The following is a 23,538-nucleotide window of genomic DNA, read 5'->3' on the forward strand; positions in this document are numbered from 1 at the left end:
CCCAAAATTTACTCCTGATGGCAGCCATGGCTGCTCTGTCACCATCATTGTATGAGTGGTGTGAATAGGTGAACAGGAGGCAAAGTAAAGAAGTGGAAAGGGATTTGTGCTATCAGGTCGAAAAGCACTATGTGTGCAGTTAATTCATTATAATACAGATATTTACCTGCTTGTAACAATGTCGAATGACAACATGTTTGGTAAATGTGTGCAGGTTATTAAGACTACAAAATGTATTCCATTTTTCTTTTTCAGTGTCAGGATAAGCATCTCATGGTGATGTGCAAATAAACAGTCAGACTATATAGGTCATTTTGGTATTAATAAAAAACACATTTTATTTACATAAATTACAAGAAAGCACAAACTGGTTCACCAAAGTCTACAATAAAAACGTCTTGTATATATTACATTTAACAGATTTACTATAATTTACTCCATTGTTGCAGGTAGAATCTTCAATAAAAACGAGGACTATATGCGACTTTATTGGCATCTCATTTCAAATCGCTACGAGTCAAAGAACAAAATAAAATAATTGGGACATTGTACTCACAGCACTTCGAGGACAACAAAGTCAGGACGGTCGTCTGTATGACCTCTTTAATATCTGAGACACCTGATTCAGGACTAGTGATTATATAACTCTGTTTACAATGCTTGGTAAAGGAACTCAGCTGATGTTCACAAGGAGGACGTTGTGGAGTCCACCACCTCTCGTCCGTTACACACTGTTGGAACAACATTGGAGGCTGATGCTGCAAAATGTTAAAAAAAAAAAGTTATTTTTGATTAAACAAACAATATAGCTACAGAATATAATATATTCCACATGGCCCTGCTCATCCTTTCTCACTGAGCTACTCTGCTGCTTACAGATGAATCAGCAGTATGATAATCAAGTAATGAATTATATGAAATTATGTAGTTATGTGTGTTGACGTCATCATTTCACTTAATTATTCTGAAACATTGGGTTGGACTTTTTTTCCCCAATTTATGGAGATGACAGAAAGATTCTGTATCTTATCTGGTGGAAATTTTCCAGCTGTTTGTTTAATGGAACAAAAGAGGCACAGACAACCGGTCCATCCCTTCTGGTTTGCCTGATCTGAACCATGCATGATTTGTAAAAAGGTAAAGAGAATACAACGGCTAGTGTTAGAGGTGTGACAGAAATATGGCAGAAACACTGAAGTAGTTGTGAATAATGTCATAACGACACATTTCAGTTTAGTTTTGAGTAATGTGTTACTGTTTTTGGCAATGAGCTTAGCAATAGCTGCAACAATGCTGTTGTGCCTCAGGTGGTACCTTGAGAGAAAGTGGAGCCTGGGCCAGTGGTGACGCTGAAGCGGGTGGTGGCCACTCTGAGAGTGCAGACATTCTTCTGCGGCTGGAACAGGATGATGTGGACCTTTGGAGCGAAGAGGCAGCCCAACACCACTGACCCACTCAGACTGACAGAGATGCACATGGTGGTTGTCTGCACCTGGGAAAGGAAAGAAAGGAGAGAATTTCACAGATATTACTCAGTGATACTCAGTCATTTGTAACAGAAAAAGAAACTCACATTTCTAGATTGCCAAAATGTTGAAAGAATTCCTAATCACCATCAAAAGCACTTCCGAATTTCCCACCAGTGCCAGTATTAATGTATACGCACAGCTCGAGTGTTAACATTGATATTTTCAGAGACATTTTTGGGGGTAATTTATGTGTTCATCCTTAAAGCTGACAAGGCTCTGGCAGGGGGAGGTTCAAAACAACCAGAAAGTGTTAAAATAACTCTACTGGTATATATGCATTGGATCAGGCTGAGGGCCATTTTTCCGTACAAGAACATTCATTTATATTAGAAAGGGGCTCAGTAGTCAGAAAATAAATAATTGAGATGAAAGACATCTTTTGTATTTCAGAATAAAAGTCAGGTGCAACAGAGGAGGAAGGAGCTGGCTAACAGCTGGGATTGCTAAAGAGAGGTGTTAAACGATCTTCTTATTTTCCTGTCAATCAACTGCTTAACTTTCCCTCCATTATCCCCTCACTCGCCCACATCTTGCCATGTGTCACTGGTCTGCTCTTTCATTTACAATCTCCGCACAGATTTCTTTTTTCTTTTCTTGGATAACAGGATACAGCCCAGCATCGTGTGGCGTGTGGCAGGTGCATCCTATTTTCACAAGGCACAGCAGGTGTCTGTTTTCGCCCTGAATGATAATGTTAGTATTAAAATAATGTGGGCACCAAGTATTGCACTGTGCACACTGTATAAACAGCCATTACTTTAGGCAGGCATGCAAGTGACACAAAGTGAGTTTATCCATTTCCTTTTAAAGAATATTGTTTAATTATCTTATATATATGTTTATAAATGTCTTACTCTCTTACAATACATAATTACTAGTTACTGTAATATTATTCAACAATAGATGATACATTATATGAATATAGGGACTAACTGATATCTTAATATTCATATAGTTCTTAAAATGGTTTGCGACATAGTGGTCACTGACTGAAAGTCATAGTGTAGCATGTAAATATGAAACAACTACATCACTGAATTTATCTCTGTATTTTGACATGGATTGGAGGTTGCCATGTGCAATAAATTCCACATTAAAATACAGCTCATGTCATCTCTGAAATACAGTACACACACTGATGCGTTTAAGTCCTGCGTTGAGATGTTAATTTAAAAAAATCGACCATTAACTATTTTTCTTTATGGTAATATACAAAGGAAAAGTGACAATTAGTGCCTGATAATCTGAGCATCAGACTCCTCTACTTAATTCAGAAATAGTTTTGAATAAAACAGGGGACAGTGCTGCATAGGAATGACCTGTTAAGTGGTTTTAATAATTCACAAGATGTTGCTTTGGAGCAGAGGACAAGGAATCTGCCTTTGCAGTAATATTTCTCGAGATGAGTGTGGAGAACAGGATGCAGAGCATAGCTACTATGGTTTCTGCTCGTTCCTGTTCACTCTTTTATTATAGTTTACGAATACAGCACTGCTGCTTCAGATATAAATAATGTCTGCTGTTTTCAGGTAGCTTTATTCCTCCAGAGAACCTCACAGTGGAGATGAGATTCCTCTTTTTATTGAGCTTCGTGCTGTACCCATATTGAAAAGCTTGATTTGATGATACAGCAACAAGTCAGCCTTGGTAGGTTGACATGGACGTTGAATTAATAAAACCCACAAGGCATTCACTGATGTAAACCAGAGTGGGATTCGTTGAGAAGTGTAATGATGTTGTTAATCTGTGATTAGACATAACATATGAGTTATAGGTTAATGAGCATGTATTGTAAAAAAATAATACTTGATTCCCACTGTTTCATAAGCTGGTCTAGATAATGTACCGCTCTAATTGTATTTCCTCCACTAATGCAACGTTGCTAGATGTATTCCTGTATATTCTGTAGAGAGGGACCTCCTGGTTTAACTCCTTTGTTTAACACCATGAGAGATGATACTGGCACTAAAAGAAAAACTAAAATACTCAATGCTAAGTCAAAAGAGTTGAACTGAAGGAGTCTGAAAATGATTTAGGAAAGGTTGGTTCCCAGACAGATCTTGAAAGGATCTGTTAATGTGACAGGCAGCGGTTGTGCAGATCACAGGCAATACTTTTCTGCATTTTAGAACCGTTTGTAGCCTTCAGTGTTTTTGTAGAAGTGCTGTGTGTTTAATCAGTTGTGTTTATTGCTGAGATGAGATGACCAGCGCTGGCATATGAGGAGAGCCCTCTCCCTTAGGGTGCATAGAACATCTTCAATATTTCATATGATAATCAAATGTGTTATTCATGGCTCTGTAGTATTTAGTTTACTTTAACATTTCATGACAGACCACAATCAAATCTGTATTTGTTATTCAGCTGGAGATTTGCATCAGTAGTGGTGTAAAACTAGGAGAACACAAGAAATATGTCCCTGCCAGTGAAAAACTAGAGACACTGTGCCAAGTCAGTGGCTTCAGTAATTATTTATCGGTCAAATGGGAGCTCTACGTCTAACTGATGAGCCCGTTCTGGCTGTGAATTGCTCTCGTTGCCTAGGGGGCCTGGAGGAAGGGTTCCTCTGAGCCTCACTGGAGTCCCAGGACAGAGGGCACAGCTGGGACTCAGCATCCCAGTCTTTCACACTCCATTCCACACAGCTACGCACAGGGACACACAGGGACACACAGGGACGTTCAGTCCTCATGGTCCTGCGTTCCTGCTCCATGTTTCTGCAGAGGCAGATGTGTCAGGGGATTCCTCTGTCTATTTCTCCCTTCTGCCTCGCTCTCGCTGTTGACATCCCAGAGGAATAAATGCCCACGACTCAGGCCACCCTTTTCTCTGAAATTCCATCACTTCTACAGATCACCATCAGACTAAACCCTATCTATCTATCTATCTATCTATCTATCTATCTATCTATCTATCTATCTATCTATCTATCTATCTATCTATCTATCTATCTGTCTATCTATCTATCTATCTGTCTGTCTGTCTATCTATCTATCTATCTATCTATCTATCCATCCATCCATCCATCCATCCATCCATCCATCCTTGTGTTTTTCCTCATAAATAAGTCAGTATGGATTGGTACTGGGGGAGATTTACCTTTACGTAAATTAAAGGCACTATTGTGGGTGGAGTAGTTTCAAATAAATTCTTTCCAGGCTTACTTTAAATTTAGTTGCAAAAATGTTCGGAGTGAAGGGACACAATTACTTCCTGTGAAGGAGCTGCTGTGTCTTCCCTCCATTTCACTTGTTCATTTTAACCAATGATTGACTGTTAATGTATCTTTTGTTCCTAGAAAACCTAGAATACGTGTTGTCAAAACACTGCGTAAAATATACCACCACCAGAGCAGGGTTGTTGTTGTGGGGAGACTAAGACATTAGGCGGGCTGCTACACTTCTCCATGACTTGAGCATCCATATTTTATAATTTACTCTCACTTCATTAATATTTAAACTTTAAAGGTAACATAAGGCTGTTAAAGTTGCTATCTGGGGAGCACCTGACAATCTTTACTTTGCAGGTAATTATGAAGTATTAAAGCAATGCAGTAATAGAGAATATATATTTCAAAGAGCCATGGGCAAATGGGATGAATCAATACTAGCTGACATTAGTTTGTGATTTCATGCATATAAAATGTAATTCAACAGCAGAAGAAGTCATTATCTGCGAGGATATAGTCTTCTCAGATTGAGACCCTAAAGCTATTCGAACAAAAAATGTTGTACAAATCACTACAGCATGTATTTAATCTTGGATATTGGAAAGAACAAATGAACATTTCATTGATATGAGAAACGTGTTGTGATTATTATGTGCTCACGCGTGAAACAGGTGTAACTTAACTCACCCTGTAGTCACTGGCAGTGACGTAGAAGATAGGCTGGAAAGCCAGCCAGATGATGCAGGTGGTGTACATGGTGAACCCGATGAACTTGGCCTCGTTGAAATTCTCGGGGCATTTGCGGGTCTTGAAGGCGTAGACCGTGCAGAGGATAATGAGGATGCAGTTGTAGGTGAGTGACATGAGCATGCTGGAGTCCTTGCTGTTACACTTGAGGGTGACCACGTCTCTCCTCTCCGGGCTCACTTCCTTTCTCACCCCTGGGGTCTCCACCAGCAACCAGACCACCACCACCACCAGTTGGCAGGAGATCAGACCACCACAGATGGCAACCTGGGAGGCCGGGCTGATGAATCGAGGCCGCTGTGCTCCATCCTTCACCCCGCTGAAGATCCGAGCAATGCGATTGGTCTTGGTTAGGAGGGCTGAGTAGCACACAGCAAACGAGGTGCCTAAGCCTAGCCGACGCAGTGTACAAACTGCCGTGGACGGTTTGGCAATGTAGATGAAGGTCATGCTATAACACATCAACACTCCCAGCAGCAGAATGTAGGAGAGCTCACGGCCACTGGCCTTCACCACGGGTGTCTCATTGTGTTTAAGGAAGAGGCCAATGACGAAGAGCGTACACATCATCCCGAGAAAGGAAATGGTGACGGGTCCAATGGCCCAGGCATCTTCCCAGCGGATGTACTCCTCAGGCAGATCATAACAGCCTGTCAGGTTGGCCAGGGGCCACTGTCCAAAGCTGCAGTCAGCACAGGTGAACTCATCCTGCAAATACTGGTAGGACTGACACGGGATACAGATCCAGCAGCACACATCTCCAGGCTGCATACTCTTCACCTCGTTCTTCCTGCAGGGGTCACTACACTGGGAGGTTGGGGGAACCTGCCCAGCCCAGGGGATCAGGCTGGTGTTCAGGATCAAGCTCTGAGCCCAGTAGCCGACATTACGGTAGACATAGCGTCCATCTGCTTTGTGGTAGTGGAAAATATTGTAACGGCCAAGGCTGTCACCAAAGGCATCAAAGCGGACGACATTCTCGGTGTCTGGTGGACGAAATGGCGCTGAAGTTGAAAAGAAAACAAGAGATTGTAAGACAATACCAGATATAAGGGGGTCATTGTACGGCAAGTGCAACTACAATATAAAAACTCAAAGTGAAAGCAGAAATACCAACATTTGTTAAATTTGGGACATACTGTTTTGGAGCGACAAGACTGTGGACTATAGAAATAGAATAGGAGTAGAACGGACATTCAAATATTTTACGTGGTCATTTGACTCGTTCAAAAGAAAACGGCGATTACTGTTTATGTTTATGACAACAACACACATCGGTTGGGCCATAAAGTTTTGTCGCAGCTCGCCGGGATGAGAGGAGACGCAGACCCAGAGAAGAATGGCTGGAGAGTTAGCTCGTAGCTTCCGGAGCTACAAAGATTGAAGCAGAGGTACCGATAGACCCAGCAACCCACTAACCAGCTGTTGTGCTCATTTTCTGTAACCAGTGTAGTGTTAAAGCATAGCGGAATTAGCAAGCTAGCTAACTAGCGGACTGCAGGCTAGTTTGTTAACTCCACTATTTCAACCAGAAGTGACATAAGAGGGTGGAAAACATGGACAACTCCCAGACGAGACAACTCTGTGATAGCGACCTGTCAATCACAAGGTAGCCATGCACTAAAGCATACTCTGCTTTATTGTCTATTTTACTCTAAACGCGATGCTAATTTACTAAATGAACATCATGCTGTATTGAAGAAGACTTGAAACTAGCAGTTGAGACCATATTCTCCTGTTTACCATGGTAATGAATTAAGTGAGAAGTAGAATCATTTTTTTCATAGATTTCTATTCAATCAGACTTCTTTGAGTAGTGAGTTGCTCCCTTATGGTATAGTAGTAAGAATATAAATTGAGGGCACATCCGTATTGGCTACACTTTTCAGACCTGAAGGTTGCCACCTAGTTGCAATGTCAACGGTACACATAAAAAAAGGCATTGGTCTGACAATATATATATTTATGATCATATATAATAATACAGTCATTACATTTACTTTAATTTGTTCAGAAAAAAACGATTTCTGCATACGTTTAGGATATAGTGCCAAAAGAGCTGCAACTAACACTTAGTTATTGCTTAATGTGCTGATCACTTTCTCAATGCATTGCATTTTAAAGAATAGTGAAAAATCCAAGGTGACATTCAGATTTACTATATTATGTGGAAAAAACTAAAATATAAAATCTTGAATTTTGAGAAGCTGAAACAAATGTGTTTCTGCCATTTTTGGTTTAAAAAATGACTGGAACAATTAATCAATTATTAAAATTGAACATTTTATATAAATTGGTACAATTCATCTAAATTGATATAACCAAATTTAGCAGCATGAGTAGGCCTGCACTTGAGGAAATTATCTTATATTATATTGAGGCTTTATACAGATGACAGAAGAAGAACAAAACAGGAATATTCATATATGTTAAGCAACACTGTAATAATACTAGTTCATTAAGATTGTACTCACCCTCAAACTTGACCTTGAGAATGTAGTCCCTGTAAAACTTTCTGCCGTTGCCAGGTTTAAGAGCCTCACACACGTTGGTGGAGTTTGGGCATAACGCCTGTCTCATGTTATGTAAGGCAACAGCCATTGCATAGACAGCATTCACTACAAACATGATCTTGGATTCTGGCTGAAACTGAGCCTCGCGCAGTGAGTGCTTCCCACAGCCCAGATCATGGAGATTGCATTGGAACTGGTTTTCCCAATACTCTCTGAACCAGGGATTCCTGGTGTTGTTGTACGGGTGCAGGGCAGTGAAGTAGTCATTAAACTGGGGGATCGGATAGGAAGCCAGTTCGATGGTGAAAGCCCCGTCGGCCACAGCCTCACTGCCTCTCACCACACTCTCCTGCGCTCCCCAGCCGTCACTGGCCACCCAGGTGAAGGTGACATTCATGCGGTTGGCTGCCACCAGCAGCTCGCGGGCGTCTTCGCTGCGCGTGAACAGGATGACCACCTTGGCGTTGGACTTCTGCTGCAGGGAGCGGATCACGTTCTCGTAACTCCAGCGGCTCATGGAGCGGCTCACCTTGGCGGAAGTGGCAATGCAGATCTGGCGGGCACGAGCCTCCTGCTGGAAGGCGTCAATGCCAGTCTCACCATAGTCCCCTTCTGATGCCACCGTCGATACGTACGTCCAGTTGAAGTGACGCAGGATATCTGCCATGGCCTTGGCCTGGTAGAAGTCAGGGGGCACGGTGCGGGCAAAGAAGTCATAGCGGGTCTTGTCGCTGAGCTTGGCACTGGTGGAGGCATAGCTGATCTGAGGGATTTGGAAGAGTCGCAACAGGTTGGCCACCTGGAATAAGCAAAAGACACTATAATGATTATGTTTGAATCAGTCCTCACACAGTATCAATAAACCGTCAAGGGTACTGTACGCTTTAATATGCATACCATTATGAAATATTAGTTGGAAAACTGGCAGTTACTCACAGAAAACATATATCTGCCAACTGTGGGATTTTGTTAATTGCCTGTCATTTTATAAATTAATCAAATTGGCTACCCATGTGTTTTTCCCTGGCAGATGCAATTAGTCTCACCCCATTCAGTCTCTAATTTCTTCACTGGATCCCTGCTGGGTCTTTCACAACTTAACTCTACTGCTGACTTCGTGCCGAGATCCTGCATTTAACAATTATTGAGCTTGCCTGTCTACAATCATCTTATGCTGAACTGTAATGCTGTCAATAATGTTAACTAAAAAATGTGTACGGAGGACTGAGTTGATACAATTTACTGTTCCACGAAAATGAACACATTTTCAGGAAGGTCTTGCTTTGGAGAGGAGAGAGAAGTGGCAGGCAGAGACAGAGGGTGGTTGAGGGCAGGGATTTGGAAGTGAAAGGAAGTCAAAGTATCAAAGAATCTTGAAACTTTGTGTTTTCTGTGTAATCGGTTTTGTCAGTGTCGTGACAATGCGCACAGTGTGCAGAAGCAGATTTAGCTTCAGGCACTTCTGTGGAAGCCTGAGGGTGAGCCGGTCTGATCATTAAAAAGGATGCCAACCTAAATGTGGTTGACTTTAATGCCAGCTCTCACACCAGCACATTCATGGCACAGCATCTTGAATAACAATGCATCATTTCTGAAGAAATTCACATTCAAAGGCAGTTTAATTCATCAGTTTAATTTATAGCCCAGAATAGTATACTTTTACATTAGAAAGTGCTATTTCAGTGGTATGTTAAAAAAGAGGGTAATTCCATCTTCTCTCTTTTACCCAAATACTTTTCTAATTGTTATAATAATGCATTACTACAAATTATTCAGTTGTTGTAGGAGTAGAGTCTGTGTGTGAACTGTTTACAAGAAGCCTTTTAATTTCTTTCAAGGCATATCAACCCTTCCAGCACAATGTTATAAGGCCCACCATCTTAGTTATATCTGTGCCTTGACAATTCTGCAGTTTCTAACAAATTATATATGACTTTGATATGTGACGGAAAATGTAACAAAACAATGTTGGAATGCTGAGTGTCATGTGATGCTTCATTCACTGTACTGTGAAAATTACACATCTATTTTGGGGAATCACATAAAGGCTCCCCTCACATTTGTAATATAAGTGTCAGTTTATATGATTATGCCTCACCTTATTTGTATGATGTATGATGCATAGTGTGTCTGAAATGCCTTTTATATATTTATATATAAATATATGATGTAATAAAAAGTTATTAAAAACCACACACATAGCTATTTAAACAGGTTCTTCTGGCAGCCTGTGCAAATTGCAGGTGTCACACAAACTGCTAAATTATTTGATTTGAAGGGAGTGCTGTCCAACAGCTATTTCAAATACAAACCAAATGCGCCACACAAACAGACAGGTCAAGTCAAACAGGATAAACAGACACTTCATTGATTATACCTTCGCTGAAAAAGAGGGCAGTACACTGAGATATCACAATAAAGCTGGTGTGATGTGCCTCGATGGATATTAATCATGTGATCTTTTTTATTCTGCAGGGTCAGAGGGATGAATATTAAATGAGCCAATGGATCACTAGATTTATTGGAATTAATGAGAGAGGACGTTTCACAGAAAAATGAAATGCAACAGCACAGTCTGGATTGAGGGTTTTTTTTTTCAAACAATGTCAGAGAAAATGTTGAACAAAATTACCACTTCGACATCAGAGGTATTGCTTACTCGCCTGTGGCGGAGCAACTGAAAGACGAAATGGAAATCTAGATTGTTGAAACACATGAGTGAGCATTTCATAACAGTTAAAAGGTTGCCTTCGAGATTTGCAGGTCAGCTGGAGAAACCCTGATTATGCAGACAAGCTAATAACCACATTTCTACATAAAGCTGCCCCCCTTTCTTAAAACGCCTTGACAGCCTGTCTCAACATGTGGCGTAACAGCTGGCAGCAGCAAATTCACTCTCTTAGGAAGAAATCAGAATATGATCTAAAGTGGCATGTAGACATAATATGATTAATCATTTTCAAGTCACTCAATTCTATATTAAATAGTGCCAAACCAAATCCCAGTCTGATCATTTATCACAAGGGTTTTCTTTATAATTCCCTCTAATTGCATGTGAATACTTTTCATACCAAAAGATGTTTAATATTGTGGCCAGTCCATGTCTTGGATTTAATTGTGTGAACTTCGAGTGAGCTAACCTATTCTTTGCTTTCAACATCCACAAATATGTCACACAACAAAGAATTCAACAACGCTCACTCGGCACTATAATAGAAGAATGGATGAGAGAAAAGGGTAAAAAGGGAATTCATTATATCATCATGTAATTCCAAAACATGCCAAAAATGTTTTCTTTAATTATTCATCTGCCTTCAATTTATGTTCAGAAAATAGAAAGTATTATGTTTTAGGAGCTTTGCCTAGATAGGATAAAAGTTCTTAAGTCAGAGTTAAAAACAGCTAATCAGAAATATCTTTTCCTTTTAACTATAAATAAAAATAAAAAGACATGAAATACTCTGTTGCAAGCATTCAATCACTTACTTAAGTAATAGTACAAAAGTATCAGCATCAAAATATGCTTAAAAGTACCAAAAGTAAAAGTATTCATGATGCAGAATGGCCCATTTCAGAATAATATACATTATATTATTGGATTGTCATTATTGATGCATTAATGTGTTCATCACTTTAATGTTGCAGCCGGTAAAGGTGGAGCTCATTTTAATTATATACTGCTGTGTAATTTAATCTACAATGATAAATCATAATTTATTAGCTGGTATACTTTATGTTAATAATCTAAATGTGCAAAGTAACTCAATAAATCTGGTGGAGTAAAAAGAAGATGTAGAAGAGAAGAAGTATGAAGTGACATTACATGGGAATACTCAAGTAAAGTACAAGTACCTCAACATTGTAATTAAGTGAAGTACTTTAATTAGTATCATCTTAAATGATGGTTAGAAACATGTGCTCACACACAAACGGATCTGGTAGAGATCATTTCCAGCCTGATAAATCTGCTTGAGGATGATTAATTAGATGCTGACTGAACAGTGAGAGGTTTTAAATAAGTTATCACAACTTCATAAAATTGCTGAGGTTGACATTTTGTTCACTTTAAGGAGGGCGGACACATGGTTGCCGTTGGTATGTTTTAAAACAAAGGCAAGTCGGAAAGGCTGAGAGGGCTCCTGCAGGGAAGATACAAGAGGTTCTGGTGGGATTTGAATCCAGGCCAGTAAGAGTGCATGTGATTCTTAAGCTGAAGGTCTTAACCATCAGTGCGTTAAGTCTGTCTAGACAAAGAAGGCGCAGAACACATGTACTGCAGGTGCATTACCATATCCACAGAAGCACATGTAAGTTGAGGTACAACTTAGCATTAAACATTCAGAAGGACTACTAGACAAAAGGAATTGTCTGGCATAGTTGTGTTTATATGATAATCTTTTCAACACAGGTACAAAAGTTTAAAAAAAAGAAGTCCATTTTGCTGAAATTTGGCTGTGCTCACAGTAGTAAATGAGTAATTTCTCTTCAGGGTATTAAGGGAGCTCAATGCCAGTTTAGTAATCCACTTACATGTGGTTTATGGAGGTTATAAAGCACAGTGCCAGACGTGTCACCAGTACAACGGGCTTATTGGAAGTCATTATATAGATGGGCACATGGCTTATATGAAAAGCCACGAACCTGCCACCCGCCAAAGCCTGTGACTGACACATTGTGAGTGTAGATACCATTAGCAGATATCTGGAGGCAGATATGAAGATATGGATTACAGTGATCATGTTCTTCTTTTCCACCACTCATGATCTTTGTCATTTTCATAGGCTTATTGTTTTCCATGGAGGAGTGATGCACCTTTACCCAGGGACCCCCTGGATATAGTTACAACTGCACGAGGATCCTCGCTCAAGAACAGCAACTGTAACAGGTTCAAAGGAGCACAAAAGTCTTGGAGCTTAAGATACTAGAGGACAAGAAGAGCAAACAAGAAGAGCTTGAGGAATAAATCTCATCAGAAAATCAGAAAAGCTGAGCCAAAAGAGGGCGAGGTGTGCAATGCTTTAAGGGTTTATATCCTGCAAACATTGCCATTCTACATTTTGTGCTTAAGGGGTATTGTGTCTTCCTGCCTACAGCTGGAGGTTTTAAAGAGGCTGTCAGAATATGTTTCTTGATTTGCAAACCTCATAGCTATGCATGTATAAAGAGGGAGACAGCCTATATAAACTTTAGTTATGTAGTTAATTTAGTAATCGTAAGTACATTTTGTTATTTCACCTGCTGACAGTCAATGTCTTACATTATCAGTTACTACAAAAGGCACTCATGTGTGTTATAGTTATTCATTAATTCACTCCATTTGCAACCTGTAACATAATTATTCAGTAAGATGGTTTGGTGTCAGTTACATACTGATTTATGTATAAGAACTCTTTTTTTCTCCTTAGTTTGAGTACCTTTGTGATATTGTTTGTTTATTTAATCTATACAGTACTTAAAATACCCAAACGGTAAGTCTTTTTTTGGTCTTTCTCATTACAGAGGAAGGGCAAAGGAGCTTTACAGATATGGAGTTAACCATAAGGGGATTCTGAACACCAACAGATCTTCAAAAATCTCATTCCACCTTGTAGGAATTGTTGATTATTGATTCTTTCTAGAAAGACTGAACTGCAAGTGTATGTTAAAATGTCACTGTTAGCCACACGGTATTGCCTACAGTCGCACACATCTAGCTATAGTGATCATCCTGCATCAGGCAGCACCTTATTTAATTAAGAACATTAAGAAGTAGCCCAGTGGGGCTTTGTACTGGAGGGTCTGTTACTGAGCAGATTACTGTGAGAGTGGTTTCCTTTCAAGCAATGAGAGCATACAGGACCTGGTAGCTGCATTTGACACAGAGACACCGATTAACAGGATGTTCTTTTTAGCTGTCGTATACTGTTTTTATACACATACCCAAAAGGCACCAGCCAACACCATGTGCCGAAATTATTTAGACTGCCCATGTGAAATGTCGAAATACAGTTGTATGACAAAACATAGAAGCTATTTATATGTCACAGAAACTTGATAAAAGTCCAATAAGTTTGTATATCACAAGAAAATGTCCAACATAGGGTTTTATTTCATAGAAATATGTTACTTTTATGAATGCCGGAGGTGTACAGCAGATTAGAAATTAGGAGTAGGAATGTGAGGCATAGTCAATTAACAGATCTAGAGATATACAGGAGGACAGAAAATAATAGAGTAAGAGAGAGTTCTGGTCCAGGAAATATCAGGCCTACTTTGTAGGAATGTCATGATTTTTTCTACATGAAAAGCCCATCTGCTCTTCCCAGAAGACTGTCTCAGTGTGCTTCTACAGCAATAACACTGTATTCCCAGAGCAGCAGTCCTTAGCTCCACTCAGTATCACACATATACGGGCCACTGCAGCGCCCGGAAACTCACATGCAAACACATCCATGAGCAGCGGACACGCATGCACATACAGCGCATGCATAGTGTGTACCGTAGTATGCGCTGGATCATTATTAGTTTATTTCTTATGATTTAGTTGCTTGGCAACAGCTTTAACAGGGTGGAAATGTGAACTGTTGGATACCTAGAGCAAGGATGTTTTTTGATCAGGTCCTGCCCCCTCATCCTGCTGGATAATATGAATCTCCTTTATGCTGCAGTAGTCTTTCAAAGCCCCTTGAGTCATGCAACCCTTCATAGTATATCACGTTTTAAGCCATCGCTGCGCTTCCATTCATTTACAATGTTAGTAACGCAGCATTGACGGGTGCCTGCTTCCTCTTTCACTGTGTGCATTATCATGTCTTTATTGATTCTCTTCTATCAAACAAACATCACAGACATGCTCAGTGCGATCCATCAAGAAACTTGTGTAAGATTTCAATTTCAATTTCATCTAAAAGCTTGTTAATAACCTGTTAAACCTGGTAGCAAGTTTCAGGTCCAAAAATCCACAAAGCCAAATAACCAAATTGGGATTCAGCTGAATAACAGCGTGGTGCTGTTCATATCTGATATCTGTGCAGTGGTCATGATATGTATTTTAACTGCACAAATGGTGGATTAACTGCCAAAGCACTGAATAATCCAATCACATGTGAATTATTTACGAATTTCGGGAGCACGTTCTTTACTTTTAACCATGAATAATGCATTTTCACTGAATGGCTTTACTGATACGTTTCATCAGTATTGTTCTCTCTGGCATGAATTCTGTCATGTGTATGTATGTTTAAATTCTTTGCATGACTCATATGTGCTCCAGAGATTGGCACTATCTACAGATGAAGACAATTCTATAAATAGGGTTGTTGGTGGGGGATAAAAAATGAGATTCTTGAGCTCGCTGAAAGCCCATAAATTTACCTTATTATTCTGCAAGGTTTATTCTGCAAATGTCAAGCAGTTGTGTTCATATTAGAATCTATATCTTTAAATCCCAGCATGCATCCTTATGTGGGTCTGCACCTGTCTCATCGGTAAAAAATGACCAGATCTCAGATTGTCGGCTAAAATATTCCAATTTATTCACAAAGGTTTCATTAAACAATAAGAGCTTTCATCCCTGGAAAAAGCCATGCAGGTTTCAATTCCAGACAGCGATTTCTGTGCGCTGCTCTGAAAAATCGTAGTAGGTTGTTTTCAGATTGGATCCAGAAATATCCTCGATCTGTGTTTCATGCCTGTGAATAGTTCTTTAGTGAGTGTTTGAGTTTTTGACATTCCAGAGGTGTCGCACCCTGGCGATTATGTGTTTCTCCTGGGGGAAGCTCTCTAACCAGTGAGTCATATTCAGCAGCACAGTCCTGCTGTTGGGGTAACAAAAGTGGAGTTCCTTCCATGTGTTAGTCAGAAGACGGCCTCGAGGCTTGATGTTCCCGGACTGTGATTGTGGAATATAATAGATCTCTGATTAACCCACGCCTTTAGGACAATGAGAAGTAGTAAAGCTATAAAACAGCTCCATCCATAAAAGTGCATACACTTGATGCAGGCTGACTGTGTTTTGAAGACTGTTAATGATTAAAGCTTGCTTTCAGTCTGCAACAATACCACTGACTATATTGTTCTGTAGGCTAACATGTATCTTGTCAGTGCTGCAGCATTTCACATATGAATGAAGATGCCGAATGTACTGAATTTGTCATCACAAGGTCATTACTCTCTTTGCGCTGATAACCTTCTCTTTAGATAGACCACAGGGAAGATGTTCAAGACTAAACACTTGAATCACATGAATATTTTGGCAAGTAGATAAATTGAAACTGTCCAGATGGCATCACAGACTTCCCTGTGACTGTTTAAGATACAGGCTTTGATTGTCAAATGGTTTGTGATGACTCAGTCCATCTTCCCCCCCCCCCCCCCCCCCCCATGATCATATCTGCCTGTCACTGTCTCAGTGTTTCTTTGAAATATGATCTCTCATTCAATATCTCTACATCCTCTGTGTGCAGGCACACCTCTGCCAAACTACCAGACAGTCCGGCAGCAACCACAGATGGGGAAGACAGGACTTAGCCTGCGAGAGCGTCATAGAACTTCGCCTCCACACTTAACTCAATCTGTGCCCATGTAACGCCAGCATGGCTGGGCCTGCAGCCAGATCTGCCCCCATATCTGCGATTGTCACACCACAACACCAGCGGCACAGCGACGCGCTCCTTCTTTGTGACAGATTTAGACAGCACTCAGCGTTCTCACCACCTGTCAGTTCACCATGTTCAAAAAGTGTCGCCATGGCAATAAGGGTCTTTAAACTAACATTGTTAGTTGTCCTGTAGATGCCTTGCCCCTAGGGTGAAATACGCACATCTGACTTTCCCGCCTGCCGCTCACACACAGAAGGGCATGCATGGTACCCTTTCACACAGCCAGGCTGGTTCACTCAAAGGTCTGACTGGCTATATATTATGCACAAACCAGGCAGAAACAAAGGACAGAAACATTGTGTGGAGATGGTTTCTGCAGAGCAACAACCAGCGGCAACACAGAAATGCCACACATTCACATGCCCCAAATGCATATCTTAGTGTTGTAGCATTACCCCCGAAAATGCAGATACACCTTGTATTCAAGGGAAAATCTCACACTGCACATATTTCAAAGATCAGGAAGAATAGTTGCGTGGCTAGGAAGTAATTCATTTCAAAAAGCAAGAAAGTGATTTGAAAAAAACAAGTTATGAGCTAATTTATCGTTAAAGAGATTAAGTTGTCTTCAATGATCAGCTGCTCACCACAAAGTTTGAGAGCTAGCAGACCTCATAACCAAACTGCATTATACAATATAGAGGATTATTCATGGTGAGAAAGGGAAATGTGTCCTGTGGTGCGCTCCTACTGATGAGAAAGATTCAGTGAGAAGCTAGGGTAGACCTCAGACCTAACGCTTGTAATAGTACATCCATAAATAACCACAAGACAAAGGCACTCTCTGAGGAGGCCAACTTTCAGGGTTTCACTAAAATTAAAGCTCGTTTATCAAATCCTTTATTTCCAAACTGTCCTTTTCACCAGGAATCCCAATATAGGTGCTCTGAATCCTCGTCTTACATCGTTTCCCAGGAGCTCTCGACCTGTTTAATGTATCCTTGCACTGTACTTTATGTTTGGCATTGCGTTTTGTCAGCAGGGAGACCAAAACATTTGTTTTACAGAAAAAGGGGATGTTCAAAGTCATTAATTGGCATATCAGTGCTAACACGTCCACTGCTAACTACTGTTTTCTACAAATCACGACTAAAAAGTATGGAAGGATGCCACCGCTAGTCCTTTGTCCTGAAGTACCCACTTGGAGAGCTCCCAATAGCAGATTGATTGGTTCCTACAGTATCTATGGTTTATCAATGATCTGAAGCCAATTATTTTATTTCTGGCTAGGAAGAGGTATGTTTCTGTCTTCGAACAAGATATCTGGAACATGAGGCTGCCCGTCTCGGGTGAGGTGAGCCATACTCTTCATCAGAGACAGCAGACACGGTTTTCTGGCTGACTGAGCCAGGATGACGAGTTTTACTTAATGCTTTAAGGCATGTATATTTGTGGGTATTTACAAATCTCGGTTCCATGTGACACACCATCTCTTTTCTCAATGACTTGAAATTACACTGATGTGGCAGCCGTATCACAGCTGAACATTTGGAGACCCAATTAGCAGAACTTTCATCGCGTCAGCTTGAGCGAGGCGAAAGGAGCACTGCTGCTGAGAGTAATCATGCTGTCACTAGTCATCCTGTCATCCCCTCTCGAGCACAACATCTGTAGCATGTCTGCCTCTGACAGAATCGCTGCCGAAGTGTGAATTACCGGGAAAGAGAAAGAGATCTTCTAAATTAGATCAGCCAAGCACATGGGCGTACAGGTAAACAGATCCTCCTTGCGGAACCGATACTCATTAAGTCCCTGTGTTAACATCTCGCAAGGGGTAATTGCACATGGTACTTAAGTCTAAATGGACAGTTATATTACTATCCATCACACTCTCGATGTTGCTTGTACTCCCTCCTCTCTCTGTCGCTCTCTCAGGCCTGCAGGAGCTGCTGATAGTTAAGTACACCTTTTGTAATTGCACTGTCTGACGAAATGTATGTAGCTTTTTACCAACTCATTTCATGGCATTAAACAAAGAGGATCTTCAACAACAAATTGAAACTCAATTAGTCTATTGCAGATAGACAGCCCACATACGTTCCTACCTGAATGGAGACATCACTGTAGGAGCCTCCTATGACCCCAGAGATAGCCAGAGGGACGTCATCGTGGATGGCATAGGAGCCATCGGGGCACGTGTACTCACTGTCATCCACTTTGGTGAGGGAGGCCCTGACAAACTCCAGAGACTGCTCTAGGGCGTAGGTGTCCTTAGAGCAAGTGTCCAGTATATGAGCTCCCAGTCTGATCCCAGGCAGGATGCGCTCATTCTTGTTGATTTCATCTAGTGCCAGCAGCATGGCCTCCAGTCTTTGGATCCCTCTCTGAGAATTGATCTTCCCACAGTCCTCTACTCCCTCGCCCTTCTGGTGCACAGGGAACAGGCCGCCAATCATCAGATCTCCTTCCAGTGTGATCTCCCTCTTGGAGTCAGTGTTATAACCTACCACAGGCAAACCCTGGGGAGCCTGGGCAAAGAGAGACACACATAAGTACAGCAGGCTGATGGGGGACAGCCAGAAGGGTCGGGGCACAGGGCGCACCCCCAACACAGGGGATTTCCCCAATGACATATCCCTGGGCAAGACAAAGTCACCGTCCTGCTTGTGGTTTCTGGTCAGCGTTTGATTGGCTTTTGATGACGGCGGCTCTGAAGAAAAGAACAGTAAGGCGCAGCAGCACCAGACCTCAAAGCACCAATGTTTTTATTCTGACAGAGGCCATTTACAGCATCAGCCCCATCCTCTTCGTCCTTCTCTTCTTCAGAGTTTATTTTGTAGATTACAGCCTGCAGATCAAACAGAGAGAAAATCAGTCACAGCCTTTGAGGTGGAGTACAATGATCCCATTGTCTCACACACGTCGTGTCTGCCAGAGACCGACTCGTCCCATAGAAATATTTGACATCATCTGCACAAGTGAGTTAATATTTGTTTCCTTTTTGATGATGGATGTGATATGCAAGATAGAAAAAAATAAAGACAGACCGTTAGCCACCACAACAGGTGTAAGCTAATCAACAAGATGAGTTCACCATCAGAGCAGGGTGTGTTTTTTCTCCTCCTGTTTCATTGTCTGACTGACCTCAAGTTACTTCCCTTCCAAGGCAGATGATTGTGCAACTCTTTTATAATCACATGTGCACATGCTCCTGTACACCGAAAGTCTACAGAGATAATAAATCATGTCCCCAAGGATTGTTAGTCAAATCACATTAACTACTCACACAGTTTTACAAAAACATGATTTATGCACAACAAAAGCAAAACTATTGAATTCTATTTCAACCATACACATTAATTTAGTTGCCAACAGATTGAATTTCCGTAATTTTATCTCGAGCAACTAATTCATTTGTTTTGCTGTCTCTAATGTGGTACATCATTTATTTTCAATACAAGGCGTGATGCAATTCCAAAATAATGTGAGCGTTTCTCATTCCCAGCTAAAAAAAACAAAAAACAATGTGACTCACACTGAGACAAACTGCATTTTGTGGTTTCAGTGTTATTAGGAAAACAGAGCAAATGAAAAGATTTAAGCTATGTCCTTGGATTATAAAGGCATTTAACTTAATACCAATACAGAACTGATAGTGACAGATCAGAGGTCAGGATCAGAAAGATGGATTCCCTGGAGTTAGAAGAAAGAAAAAATAAGCGTAATGTCAAATGATTGTAATTTAATGAGCAATGAATCTATTCTGCAGTACTGGCAATTATTTCAAACTATTCCTTTGATTACCTGAAGCCCACATAGAACACCAAAGCTGTTATTAAATGTGTTTATTTATGCTTTCCTTCTAGAAAAGTCCTTTGTCTGAAATAGTAGAATTTAGTGTCAGGAGAGACTACAGAGTTTGGGTGTAATGTAGACTGGACCACACAGATTCAAGGCGACAAACATAAATTAGAAGAATCAAACAAATCAGAGACTCACATTCTCCGAAATGATCTCCTCCCCTAATTAGGAGCTGATTCAGCACTGGCTGGATAAATAGGGAGGGGACAGTAAGCTGCACATAGGACAGGGTTCACAATTACACATCATATAAGAGAAAAAGTAGAAGTAAAGGACCTCCTTCACTCAGTAAATAAAATTCACTTTCTCCAGTTATTTAAATTTGTCATAAAGCTGGCATCAATACTGTGCAGAGCCCCATCCCGATTTAATGTCACGCCTCACACTAATGGAGTTTATGTATGGATTCTCAACAGAACAGACACAGGGTTATTGTTCAGTCCTGGTTTCAGTCCCCACAAATCCCAGAGGCTTAATTATGCAGAATGTTGAGTGTGGGAGAAGTTTATCGGAGTAAATTATTGAGCCAGAATGATCTGTCACATATCCACTGTTTCAACAAGTCAAGTACGCTGACAAGCACTAATTAACTGTATTGATGATCATAAAACCAGAGCAGTCAGATATTATTACTCATATTTATCTATTTTCTGTTCCAAAGTACTGACTTACTTAGTGAAACAACGTATAGCAACAGGAATCAGACTGCAGACCACATTCCTTGTTTCTCTCTCTCTCTCTCTCTCTCTCTCTCTCTCTCTCGTTTCCATGGAAACCTGCTGGTAGATCGAGAGGGTGAAGAGGAAGTGGAAGACAGACCAGGACAAGTGGGCCAGTCTGACCATGCATGGTGCTTGGTCCTGTGGGAAAAGTGGGAAACCTTTACTGTGCACTGAGTCCAGTCAGAGCTTCTTTCTGCGTATTTGCGCAGAACAATAACTGAATGATACAACAATCCGCTGTTTCAAACCACTAACGATTTTATTTATCACTTTCATATCTAATCGTTGAACCATCACTTTTCTTACTTGTCCAGTATTGTCTTGATAAAACAATTATTGCCTTAAAGTTGCTTCTGGTGCAAACACTGCAGTCTTTTATTAATACATTAATGTGACATGTTGCATAACATTTGATGAACCGCCAGTGAAACTTGAAAGGTCCTTTTTCTTCCACACAAAATGAGTGTGTGGATATCAGACTTTGTCAAGATGTGAAAGTTCATTGCAACAGCCTGTGCATATGGGCTAAGTCACATCTAATGCCCTCGCATACGAAGGCAACTGCAGAGTATTAATGTTTCGAGAGTGTATCCTGGTTGTACTTTAGCTCTGCAGCGTGTGAAACATAGCCGCAGTAAATTCCCAAATAGCGAAAGAAACAAGTGTGGGCTGTAAGCTAAATAAATGTGTTTATTTTGAATATAATTCTGCAGAGGGGAAAAAAAATCTGCAATAACACTGGTAAAGCACTTAAGCACACAGCCTCAAGAGAGAATGGTGAAGGATTTCTGGCTGACACATTGTCAGTCTCCTTCCCGACTCGGTATTCCCACAGGAGGCCTCCATCTCACCAGTGGACTTCATTTCTCTATCTGTGTCTTTGTTCACTACCCTCCAATATCCAACCCATATTTATAGCATACACATTCCCTTTGGAAACTCTTTGAATATAATAATGTCAATGCAAAGTCACAAGTAGTAAAAATCTCCATAACACCTCAATTTAAGTCTTTTTCAGGCCAAAACAATTTATATGGAGGCTACAGGTTTAGCCTTTTACACACTTCATTTGAAAATGACACTCAAAGCAATAAACACTTTGGAAATACGGTTATTTTTGTCGAAAGTGAGAAGATTAACTTTTCTCTCCTGTCAGTATGTTGGTTATAAAGCTACCAGCAGCCACTTAGCTTCTCTTAAATACTTGAAATAGGAAAAGTTGGCTCTGTCCAAAGGTAACAAATGTGCTTTCCAACAACTACTCACTAATTAACACTTACATATTGACACAAAACGACATGTTGTGATTTTATATATTATTTCAGTCACTCCTTGGAGTCCTACAACATTTTTAATTTCTGCACTTTGGATGGATGGATGGATGGATAAATGATAGATGGATACATGGATAGATAGATGGATAGATAGATAGATAGATAGATAGATAGATAGATAGATAGATAGATAGATAGATAGATAGATAGATAGATAGATAGATAGATAGATAGATAGATAGATAGATACTACCTAGATATAAGTAGTTTGTGTCTGTAAAATTGCTATGAGCAATGCTGTGAGCAATGTTTACACTTCAGATGTAATATCCCACCCAGGATTTTGTCTACATGTTAACCTCAAAGAAAAAAGTATGCCTCTCATTTTCCTCTCTCCTCCTATGCAGCCATCTCTGTTTCACTCTTCACCAGATGGCCTTTTTAATTCAAGAGCGTAAAGCCTGCCAGCCTCTTACACACTTCAAACCAGACTGTGTGAAGGAATGGGAGGAGTGGCTGTCGGCCGAAAAATAGCAGAAAAAAAGATAGCAGATGTGAGAGGGCAGGGGAAAAAGAAAAAAAAAGAGTGTGGGCAGCAGTGAAAAGAGGGATACGGGTGGGGTTTGAGAAAGATGCTATCCAGGCTGATTTTTTTTTTTATGACACTCATTTGCCCCAGGAGTGGAGTGCAGCATTAATATGGTAATATCCCCCCAGGCAATAGCAAGTGTTGAAGACTGGATGTCATCTACTGTATATGCAGCCCTGGGCCTGTATGAGCGTGGTTGGAGATCCCCAGTGGACTGACTTTAAGGCTGGCTAAGAGGAAGCAAAGGTAATGGGAGTCAGGCTTCCCTAAAATCACATTTCCAGCTGACAAAGAGAATGGTCTTTGGTTGGGGAAGACTGAAAATGGTCTGCGAATGGGAAAGAAGGCTCAAGAGTGCACACGCACTTTCACTCACACGTGAAGCTCAAATCCTGGAAGCACCTGTGACAAATGAAAGTCTGTGATCGTTTGCCATTGAATATCTGATTGGATTTTCTTGGACACATATTAAACCCTGACCTTGAAGGCTGGTGATATTCTGTGTTTTTCTTGCTGTCAACAAGTCCCACGACAAGACCAAAACCAACAATTAAT

At 40.7% G+C, this 23,538-nt stretch overlaps 1 protein-coding gene across 2 annotated transcripts; it reads right to left on the reverse strand.

Annotated features, from left to right (window-relative positions):
• Positions 1 to 684: 684 nt before the first annotated feature.
• Positions 685 to 19,170, reverse strand: grm2a (glutamate receptor, metabotropic 2a; the record flags this gene model as incomplete). 2 transcript variants are annotated; one of them, XM_079185565.1, is made up of 5 exons in its annotated part: positions 685 to 758; positions 1,315 to 1,492; positions 5,386 to 6,449; positions 7,920 to 8,757; positions 18,643 to 19,170. In XM_079185565.1, the coding sequence occupies 5 exons, from the start codon at positions 19,168 to 19,170 to the stop codon at positions 685 to 687; spliced, it is 2,682 nt and encodes an 893-aa protein (XP_079041691.1). The 2 variants fall into 2 exon arrangements, with proteins under 2 accessions (XP_079041691.1, XP_079041692.1); XM_079185566.1 differs by having other exon boundaries at positions 685 to 752; positions 18,643 to 19,056.
• Positions 19,171 to 23,538: the final 4,368 nt, after the last annotated feature.

The sequence above is a fragment of the Pholis gunnellus genome (assembly GCF_910591455.1).
Source record: "Pholis gunnellus genome assembly, chromosome: 3".
In the NCBI taxonomy this organism is placed as follows: domain Eukaryota; kingdom Metazoa; phylum Chordata; class Actinopteri; order Perciformes; family Pholidae; genus Pholis; species Pholis gunnellus.